General features: G+C 37.2%; 1 protein-coding gene across 1 annotated transcript; it reads right to left on the reverse strand.

The window, feature by feature from the left end:
* Positions 1–355: 355 nt before the first annotated feature.
* On the reverse strand, positions 356–10,751 carry LOC111063917 (arginine-hydroxylase NDUFAF5, mitochondrial). Its single transcript, XM_039424365.1, has 3 exons — positions 9,939–10,751; positions 4,981–5,165; positions 356–730 (listed from the first exon to the last, which is right to left on the reverse strand). Exons 1-3 carry the CDS (start codon positions 10,523–10,525, stop codon positions 444–446), a joined length of 1,059 nt encoding a protein of 352 aa, XP_039280299.1. The 5' UTR covers positions 10,526–10,751; the 3' UTR covers positions 356–443.
* Between the last annotated feature and the right edge of the window lie 825 nt (positions 10,752–11,576).

An 11,576-nucleotide genomic window follows, 5' to 3' on the forward strand; every position in this document is an offset into this window, starting at 1 on the left:
GTGTTTTTTCAAAAATGTCACATCTTCTAGAGCGGATATCTCGAAAAATGAAAGAGATATAGAAAAAGTTGTTAGATCAATATTACAGGAAATTATGTAAGCTTTAATTTCTTATAGAATAGTTATGTCAGTAAAATGCATAGTTTTCAAGTTATATGCGAGAAACCAAAAAATGGTACCTTTGAACCACCCCCACCCCCTTAGCACAGGGGGTAGGGGTGGGGACTTTTGATATGTTTACCTCCTTACTACCCTAAACAGAACTGCGAGATCAAAAATTGTCTTCCAAACTTTTCCCTCTGTACCCTTTTTTTGAGCGAGCATTCATTGCCTGGACTAGTGGTCGACCAGAGTATAATATGAAGATTTTGAAATTTTTATTTCCTAACAAATAAATAACACACTAATGAACTAATCAATAATAAATACAGTAACTAATAGTGTTATTCAGATTTGCCTAGATCGATTTGGCCAGTTTTAGAAGCGATCTGATCGAGTCGGCCGATGTCCTTGAAAGACACCTGACCCGAGCCTCGCTGGGCCGGCTTCGGCTGGCTGGCATCTGGCTTCCAGCCGACCGCATACAATATCTGAAATGTGGCCGCCACACCCCCGCCCCCACCTTCCCCCTCCCTGCCGTACAACTCCTGGTAGATGGCGGCTGCCGCAAACATCGTGTCGCGGTCCAAGTGCACACTCCTCTTGCTGGCCGCATTATTCTCACCCATGCCTGCTCAAACAATACAAATGCATGCATTGCACTAGACACTTTGTCGTCAACACAAAACAATATAAAGTAGACTTTTCAGACTATTAATATAAACATTGTTAAATAATTTTTGATAAGATTCTCAATATGGAACACTAGATTTTTGAGTCAGAAATTTTTAATGATTGTGATACACTACAATCGATTGGATAGAGGCGTATTATAGATTGTCCTGGATTTTCGCTTTAATAGTAGCTGCCTCCTCACACTTTCTCCTCCTTGACACTATTCATTTCACAGCTAATAATAAAAATTATAATCTGATGGATACATTGAATAATTTTTCTAAGCCATATTACTACCTAATCAATTTAAGTAGTTTTGATTGCCTTCTAATCAACGAATGAGTAATCGTTTAGTTATTGTATCTTATGACATCGGGTCACACTCACTTATACCACCAATTGTTAGCGCTCTGCATTCTGATTTCGGGGAATTTTCAACAGATATAAAATTCGTCCGGTAGGTAGAGTATGTTAAATGAATTTAGAAGTAAGTTATACTGAAAGTAATGATAATTACATAATTTAAAAAACTCAACTCATATCAATCCCGAAAGGGACTCGGTGTCGCTGGGCCATTCACCCGCACACTCAAATCAGGGATTCAGAGAAATTATACTAGCCTCGGAACTAGATTTGGAACTTGGAACGTTATTACTTTGAATGGAAAAAAGGTAGAGGGAATGAAGAAATACAAGTTGCAACTCATGGGACTGAGCGAGACGAAAAGGATCGGCCACGGGGAGGTGCAATTGGAGGGGGGCTGCTGTTTGAGATTCTCAGGAGTGGATAAGACAAGAAGAGCGGGGGAGGGGGTTGGAGTGGTGGTGTCGGAGGAGCTGGATGGGAAAGTTTCAGGATGGAAAGCAGTGAGCTCAAGGATTATGTATGTGGACTTGGCAATGGAGGAGATTGTAACGGTGATCTCTAAGTCTATGCCCCAACAGAAGATTATATCATCGTAGATAAAGAAGCATTCTATGAGGAATTACAGAGAGAAATGGATGTGGCACGACACAGAAGTAGGCATGTTATCATAATGGGAGACTGGAACGGGAGAATAGGAAGTGACGGAAATAGAGAACAGGGCTGTATGGGGAGGTTTGCCGGAGATAGAATCTTCAACGATAATGGAGAAAGAATTATAGACTTTTGCCTGGAAAACAACCTTATGATTGGAAACACATTCTACAACCATTAAAGGATACACCAAATTACATATTCAGCTTTGGGGAGACAGGCAAAGAGTGTAATTGACTATATGGTTTACACAAGAGACACATATTATGCTAATTGCGATGTCAAGGTCATAAGGTGGAAGAGCTGACAACATACCATAAATTGCTCGTGTTGGACACAAACTTCAGTATCCCTGAAACCTGGGAGGAATTTGGCAAGGAATTAGAGGAAAATTTTCGTTTTAATAATAGGATTTTCTGGAATACAATCAGAGGGCTGAGACGAAAAATGGGCAAAAAGATGAGGAATATTGCCAATGAAGAAGGGAAAGTGATATCAGAGCCTAAGGAAATATTAGCTACGAGGCGACTACATTGAAGTGGTTTGAGGGGGACGAAGGGGAAGAGATGTGGGATGGAGGAGGAGCGGGGGCACAGGGGGAGAATGATGGGATAACCATGTTGGAGGTGGAAGAGGCAATAAAGGATATGACGATTGGAAGGGCACCAGAGATGGATGAAATAGCCCCTGAATATGGAGGATCCGGGGTTAAGCGGTATTTGTGGCGACTGTTCAGGAAAGTTTGGAACTACAGAGAAGTACCCAAAGATTGGGAGAAGAACATTATAATTCCAATACACAAAAAAGGAAGCACTGTAGAATGTGACAACTACCGTGCAATCTGTCTGTCTTCGGTGGTACTACAGATATACTCCAGGATAATTGAAAAAAGACTAAGAAAAGGAAGTGGAGGAGAAACTGGAAGAGGAGCAGAGTGCCTTCAGAATGGACAGACAGACACAATACCACATAATCAGAAGGGTAATCGAAATATATATGGAAGGAGGAAAAGACCAGATTTATAGCATTCATCGACCTGAAAGCCGCTTTCGATTCTGTCCCAAGAAACGAAATATGGAGTGTCATGAGAGAGTTGGAAGTCAGTGACAGGATGATAAGAGCAGTACATTTTTTGTACAGGAAAACGATTGGAATGATAGAGAAAGATGGGGATGAATCCCAAGAATTTGAGATGAAAAAGGGCATGAAAGAAGGAGACAGTCTCAGTCCGCTGCTCTTCATAATCTTTATGAACAGTATATTAAAGTACTGAGACCAGTATATGATCAGGGCTTGGTATTTGCAGATGATATTGTTCTGATGCATGCAAGGAAACTCCAGAAGGCAGTTGATGTTTGGGAAAAGGTTCTGTCAAGAAGATCGATGAAGGTGAATACTAGCAAAAGTAAGATTATGAGGGTAGCGGTCGGGGAGAGAGATAGCTGTGTAATAAATAACATGCAAAGGAAGGGCATTGGATGAGATAGAGTAGTACGAATATCTGGGTACAATCATCTATGACAAAAAAAAGAATATTTGATTGCGTGTTTGCTCTAACTCTCATATATGGGAGTGTGAAAGCTGAGTAACCCTTAAAAACACGGGAGTAAGGTTACTGCAGCAGAAATGAGGTTCCATAGCAGAGCAATAGACAAGACAAGACTTGATAGATGGCGAAGTGAGAGAGTGAGAGGAGAAGTGGGAAGAAGAGCTCTGATGGAGGATATTAAAGAAAGGCAACTGTGTTTGTGGTTTGGGCACCTCACCAGAATGCAAGAATGTCGCCCGGTGAAGGAAGAGGTGGAGGCTACAAGGGAGGGAAATAGACAGAGGGGTGGACCTAGGATGAACTGGGAGGGGTTATCTGGAGGGGATTGGGTGGTGAGAGAGGCAGGACGATGCGAGATATGAGAATTTTATTAATTTATTCTTACAAAAATCTAGGAGTGCAACAGGCATAACAGCCCAAACGCACTCATGAATACAGGAAGTACATCATTAAAAATTATTACAAAAAAATAGAAATATAAAATAAATACTAGAAAAGTAATAAAAGAGAATGATTAAAATTAAAATAGTACATGTGAAAAACAAGAAAAAAGTATTATAGCTACTTGGAGAAAGAAAAGATTAATATTAATGTTAATAGTAATTGATAAAACTAAATTTTAACTATTCAATGAGATCAATTATAACCACATAAGATAACAAAATATAACCTACGTATTAAATATGGTTAGTTCTAAGAGAAGTGATGAAACAACTGTAGAAAACAAGGGAGCAAAAGGGAAGTGGAATAAATATTAAAAGTTAGTGGAAAAAAGGTGACCGTGGAGAGAACAAAGAAAAGGCCATTGTGAACCAGAGTAGATTAAGAGCAACAAGTCAATATTATTCTTCAATTACAGAATGTTAACATTTTTCTCTCGAAGCTACATTTCCTGATCATCACATAAGAAGAATTCACGAGGAATACGATTCATTGGTGAGTAATAATGACCAACCGTGTTAAATCTACAGATTGAAAACTTTCGCCAATTACGATTATTGAAGACAGGAACCCTAAAGCTGCGTACACATATTCGCGCTTCCAACCCGCACCGAGCACGCTCCTCCCTCGTACCGCCCTCGTACCACCATCGAACCACAGTCGCTCAGCCCACGCACCCATCATGAACGTTACGGAAGATGTTAGATCTTCTCGCGTTCCCCGGTCGAACCACTGTTGCTCGCCGGTCGATCATCAATCGCTCTGCTGGAGTGACGTTCGGTTGCGGAGCAGAGCGACAGTCTGTACGCACCTTTAAATTCAGCCTTGCCAACAGATTAGGACTGCTCACGGAACCGTTCTCAAGACCATAGAGGAATAAACAGGAAAGTACCTTCCGTCAAAGTCTCAAAGGCGAACTTGCTGCGTAACTCACCAGTTGGAAACCCCAAGGAACAAGGATGATTTTATTCTGAACAATTTCAATCTCATGTGTCAGACCCATCTGATGGGGATCCCAAACCACCGCGAATGGCAGAGGATAGGACAACGTGGAGGAGATGGACTGAGGCTGGTACACCTACGCTATAGTGGCAGAAGGGGGGAAGAAAAAGAAGAAGAATAACTTACATATGAATGAAAAATAAGCTTTGAGCCATTACCCTTCTAGCAACTCTGAGGTGTTTTGTGAGGTAAATTACCTTTGATGTCGTTCATCAGCTCAAACATTGAAGGGTATCCTATGCAGATTTCATCCACGTCAATTGTAATCATATTGAAGCCACATCTATGCAACAAAGAGGCCAAGTCTTGCGGTTTCACGAACGGTGATATATGTGCTGATACACCACCTTTTCTCTCCAAGTCTGCCAGTTGCAGAGAGCACCTTCAAAATAAATACATTATTATCAAAAGGATGTAGGCCTAACATAGAGTAAATAATAAGGCTATCAATTCAAGAAGTAAAATCAAATGGAGCTATATGTGGAATACATTATTCTCTATTATAAAATCCATTATTTTTGTTTCTCTGGCAGTGTGGGAAGATATTTCCTGGTACGGTACTTACTTAATACTCTTAGGCCCGGTTGCACAACAGCCGGTTAAATTTTAACCGTGATTAATTTCACGAGAACCAATCAGAGAAGGCTTTTCGAGAAGATTGCTTCTCTGATTGGTTCTCCTAGAATTAATTACGTTTAAAATTTAACCGGCTGTTGTGCAATCGGTACTTAGTATTAAAACCGCTTTGTCTTGGAACTAATAGAAAATATGTTATAATGATTGTGTTTTCTGAAGCATTTTAATTAATATAAATAGAATATTTTATCCTGAAAGAATACTTTTAGTGAAATGTGTCCGATCAATGAATTGAATCCAATGTACCTAGAATAAGTTACACGCGTTCTAGGTAAATTGAATCAGTAAAAGATAATTATATTTTCCACTGGATCTCACCAACCAGCTGTGTGAACCCGATGTTGATAACTGCTATAAATAAACTAGTGACCCCCTGGTTTGGAGAACTCGCTCAAGAACTGTGGTATCTTTGAAACCCGCAAATTTCAATTAACCTATATAAAGTTGGTGAAAATTATGGAAACAGCTAAATATTTCTTTTACAAGAATAATTTGACAGTAGGTTTCATTGGTGGTCCTATTTGAAATAAAATATTACTCTGTCGCTTCAACATCTTTATCCCTCATATGAATCAAAATTTATATTTTTATATGAAAAGGTGGTCATGTGATGAATGATTTTGATAGAGTTTCAAGATAAAATGAAGGTAAACCGCACATTGATATCTCAACCGGTATCAGTTTGTTGATGTGAAAGTTATGTTGTATATTAACCAGCTGAAATTATGTGTCACATCGTGAAGATCTGTCTGTGTGATAGCTTCCAAATCGCCTCAGCTGATTTTATGAATGAATGGAAAACCTGTTGTGATTGCATGCAATGAATTCTTCAGCTGAATAAAAGATAAATCACAACAAATTTTTTCTTATGCAATTCCAATGTTATTTTTATATTCTGAAAAACAACGTTTTTAAGTCAGTCAATTTTGTTGTTGAACGAACTTGACCTGTAAAAAGGTTTGAAGAATACGTGTTCGAAATTTAAAACTGATTGATAAATTCTTTCTAAAGTTAATGTAGAACATAAACATACAAGTAGACGGACAACGACTTTGGCCTTTAGTGAGCTAATGCTCGTTCAATCATAAATCTTCGTCCATGTGTGTATATTGGTTAGGAAACCAAGATTATGTTTTATTATTAGGTTATTATGAATATATAGGTAGCTATGCTTGGGCATTACGTTGTCTTGTTCATATTACAATTAATTTATTTTGTCGGTATGTCTAAGAAAGATGGATTCAATTATGTAGATTACTTTTGTATTGGTGAATAATAATATTGACAAGGGTGATGCCCACATAAGCGTGTGCGTGGGTAATGAGTGAGAGGGATGATGAGAGATGACGAATACTTTTTAGGTAGACACGGGACCGGAGGTTTATCGTCTCTTCCGAAAGACTGGGTGATTGTGCTGTGGTCAGAAACTTTTGCCAACAAAAAAATGCATGAGAATTTCAAATAATGAGGAAATAAATATGAATTTTATAAAATAATACTACTTTAGTAAAAAAGTTATTGTGCATGAACGCACATGAACAATCGCGGGGGGCACTTTAGTTTATGGGCCGCGGAATCTAGCATTGAGACCTACATAGATCGATAGAAGAGATCAATACGAGATCAACCATGTATAACATTGTTGTCGATTTCCAAGGATTAGCTGAAAAAACATGGCGGAAAGTTCAAAATTTGTATATAAATTTTTATTTTCAATAATTTTTTTTATGGCTAAAATATGTTTAAAACTAGTGCAATCTTATGTAAAATTCGACGAGGAATCCAATGAAACTAATTTCAAGTTCGTAACTTCAGTAGTTTTTGAGATATTGCAAAGAATGTGCAGAAAAATGCAAATTTTTTGCTTTAAAAAAGGTTAACTTGTTTTTATGATAATTAATAGGTATTTTAAACTATTGGATTTAGTAGAATGATGAATTCTAAAGAAAAAATGTCAAGTCACTTGATAGCCTAAACTCAAAATTGTTCGAAATATTTGGGAAAATAAAAAAAATTGCACACTCAATACTCTTCAATTCTTAAATTTAATTTTTTACTACTTTTAGTGACTACTAAATTGGCTAAATCTCATTGGGATTTTTGCAGGGAATTCATTAAAATAGATTTGAGGTTAGAAAATTTTATAGATTATTAAGATATTTGGAAAAAATACAAGAAAATGTAGTATTTTAGCTTTAGAAGAGTTCAATATGTTTGCATAGGCATAGTGCAGACCGATATTGAGGATAACATTTCATTCAGCTTCCAATGCAATTCAGAAGCTTTAAAAGATTGTAAAAATAATTGAATCAAATCAAGCTTTTCCTAACCTACGCTTTTTCTCAATGTAAGCTTTTCCTAACCCAAGCTTTCCCTAACCTAAGCTTTTCCCAATCTTACATTTTTTCCTAACCTAAGCTTTTCCTAAACTTAAATTTTTCCTAATCTAAGCTTTTCCTAAACTAAGCATCCCCTAACCTAAGCTTTTCTCAAACCTAGCTTCCCCTAACCTAAGTTTTTCCTAACCTAAGCTTTTCCCAATCTTAGTTTTCCTAACCTTAGATTTTTCCTAAACTAAGCTTTTCCTAACCTAAGCTTTTTCTAACCTAAGCTTTTTCTAATCTAAGTTTTACTAACCCAAGCTCCCCCAACCTAAGCTTTTCTCAGACCCAGCTTCCCCGAACCTAAGCTTTTCCTAACCTAAGCTTTTTCTAACCTAAGCTTTTTTTCAACCTAAGCTTTTTCTAATCAAAGTTTTACTAACCCAAGCTCCCCCACCCTAAGCTTTTTTCAGACCCAGCTTCCCCTAACCTAAGCTTTACCTAACCCAAGCTTCTAACCAAAGCTTTTCCCAACCTCAACTTTATCCTAACCTAAGCTTTTCCTTATCTACGTTTTCTCAACCCAAGCTTTCCTCAACCTAAGCTTTTCTTAGACCCAGCTTCCCCTAACCTAAGCTTTTCTCAAACCTAGCTTCCCCTAACCTAAGTTTTTCCTAACCTAAGCTTTTCCCAATCTTAGTTTTCCTAACCTTAGCTCTTTCCTAACCTATGCTTCCCCTAACCTTAGCTTTTCCTAATCTAAGCTTTTCCTAACCTAAGCTTTTTCTAATCTAAGTTTTACTAACCCAAGCTCCCCCAACCTAAGCTTTTCTCAGACCCAGCTTCCCCGAACCTAAGCTTTTTCTAACCTAAGCTTTTTTTCAACCTAAGCTTTTTCTAATCCAAACTTTTCCTAACCCAAGCTTTCCCCAGACCCAGCTTCCCCTAACCTAAGCTTTTTTCAGACCCAGCTTCCCCTAACCTAAGCTTTACCTAACCCAAGCTTCTAACCAAAGCTTTTCCCAACCTCAACTTTATCCTAACCTAAGCTTTTCCTTATCTACGTTTTCTCAACCCAAGCTTTCCTCAACCTAAGCTTTTCTTAGACCCAGCTTCCCCTAACCTAAGTTTCTCCTAACTTAAGCTTTTTCTAATCCAAACTTTTCCTAACCCAAGCTTTCTCCAGACCCAGCTTCCCCTAACCTAAGCTTTTCCTAACCTTAGCTCTTTCCTAACCTATGCTTCCCCTAACCTTAGCTTTTCCTAATCTAAGTTTTCCCTAACCTAAGCTTTTCCTAAGTTGAGCTCTTTCTAATGCAAGTTTTCCTAACCCATCTTTCCCTGACCTAAGCTTTTCTCAGACCCAGCTTCCCCTAACCTAAGCTTTTCCCAACCTTAGCTTTTTTTAACCTCAGCTTTTCCTAATCTAAGCTTTTCCCAACCTAAGCTTTTTTTTCCTAATATAAGCTTTTCCTAAACTAAGATTTCCCTAACCTAAGCTTTTCCTGACCCTAGCTTCTCCTAACCTAAGCTTCCCCTAATCTAAGCTTTTCCTAACCTAAGATTCCCATAACCTAATATTTTCCTGATCCAAGCTCCTCCTAACCTAAGCTTTCCCCAATCTGAGCTTTTTCTAACCTAAGTTCTCCCTAGGTAGCGAAAAATGGAGTTGCAATATTTTTATTTGCCCAAATATCTCGAACAATTTTGAGTTTAGGTATCAAGTGACTGGACATTTTTTCTTTAGAATTTATCATTCTACTAAATCAAATAGTTTAAAATACCTATCAATCACCATGCAAACAGGTTCACCTCTTTCAAACCAAAAATTTGCACATTTTTTGCAATATCTCAAAAACTACTGAAGTTACGAACCGAAGTTAACTGATGTTATGAAATTAGTTTCATTGGATTCCTCGACAAATTTTACACAAGATAGCACTAGTTTTAAACATATTGTAGCCATAAAAAATTATTAAAAATAAAAATTAATATAACAATTTTGAATTTTCCGCCATGTTTTTTCAGCTAATCCTTGGAAATCGACAACAATGTTATACATGATTAATCACGTCTTGATCTCCTCTATCGATCTATGTAGGTCTCAATGCTAGATTCCGCGGCCCATATACTAGAGTGCAGCCCAATCGGGTCTAGTAAAAAGTAAAATCATGAAAAAATAAGCGTTCTGTAGGTACCTTAATTCATATAGGCTGTCGCCGCCAAATAATGACAGTAGAAGGACACCATCATTCACCAAACAGTTCTTTATCTTAGAGAACACACCAGGAAGATCATTTACCCAATGAAGAGAGAGATTGCTAATAACCAAATCTACAGAATTGTCTTCAAATGGGAATAGCGACTCTTCGTCAAGAAGAACTCGTTCAAAATCAACTCCTTTCTCAGGAGAGGCTGCTTGTTCAAGCTGACTAGGACTGCTGTCACAAATTATTAATTTCTCCACAGCGTCTGCTGTAACATTTTTTGTCACATGTCCTCGCCCACAGCCTAAATCAATTGCTAACTTGAATTTTCTTTTAATGTCAAATATTCTATCAGCTAATCTGAAACCCACTTCGTCCTTCAAGTAGTCATAGATGTGTGGTTGAAGACTCTGTGCAGCTCTTTCTTTTTGTAAAAGTTTGGACTGTCGATCAAATACAAACATAGGGGAATCTGGAAGAGATTTCTCAGCAGTAGAATAGAAAGATAAGCCCTTATAATATCTTCCTAAAGAATAAATAAGTTTAAAGTTGAAAACTTTAAAGTTTTTAAAACTCATGATGATTTTATAGCACCTAAAGTTTAAAGTTTTAATTCAAATGTTTTTTGTTAACTAAGAAAATGTCACAATACTTGATTGAACTAGATTCTAAAGTTTTAATTTTTTGCATTATAAATTACTCTCACTTTCAACGCTGAATTGGCAATGATAATTATTTATTTTAAAATATAACCTCTAACGCTAACAAAACATACGAGCATAACCTCAAACCAAACACTAGTAAGCAGCTTCTCTTTGTCTCAGAAACAGAGTAACAGCCAGCAACAGTCACAGTTATAACATAGTTATTCAAAAGTATTCTTTGAGTATGTATAGTGAGGTTCACGTTATAATGGTAGTGTACGATTTGCAATAGTGTTGCTATCCTTGTCTATCGTCCAACAAATGTGAAAGAGTTAGGGGTTAGTTTTTATTTAGGTTATATTTAATAATGTTCTATTAGGATAGGTTAGGTTTTTGCTTTAAAATTGCAATATGCTAGAAGGGGCTAGGGTCCAGGTAGAGTTATGTTTTTTGATGTTTCAAAGGTAAAAGGATAGGTTAGGGGATTGGGATTTTGCTTTGAACCACATGTTTGTGAACATGTTCATGAAATTAACCACATGTTTATGTTTTGTTCTAAAGATGACGAATAAATCTAATGTATCAAATGTGAAAGGGTTAGAGGTTAGGTTTTATTTAGGTTATATTTAATAATGTGTTATTAGGATAGGTTAGGTTTTTGCTTTGAAATTGCAATATGCTAGAAGGGGCTAGGTTGCAGTTAGAGTTATGTTTTTTGATGTGTCAAATGTGAAAGGATAGGTTAGGGGGTTAGGATTTTGCTTTGAAATCTAAATTATTAAATGTGAAGGGGTTAGGGGTTAGTGGTTAGGTTTTTTTGGATTATATTTAATAATGTTCCATAAGGTTAGGTTAGGTTTTTGCTTTAAAATTGCAATATGCTAGAAAGGGCTAGGGTCCAGGTAGAATTATGCTTTTTGATATTTCAAAGGTGGAAAGATAGGTTAGGTTTTTGCTTTGGAATTGCAATATGCTGGAAGGGATT

This window comes from Nilaparvata lugens, chromosome 3, assembly GCF_014356525.2.
Source record: "Nilaparvata lugens isolate BPH chromosome 3, ASM1435652v1, whole genome shotgun sequence".
NCBI classification, from domain to species: domain Eukaryota; kingdom Metazoa; phylum Arthropoda; class Insecta; order Hemiptera; family Delphacidae; genus Nilaparvata; species Nilaparvata lugens.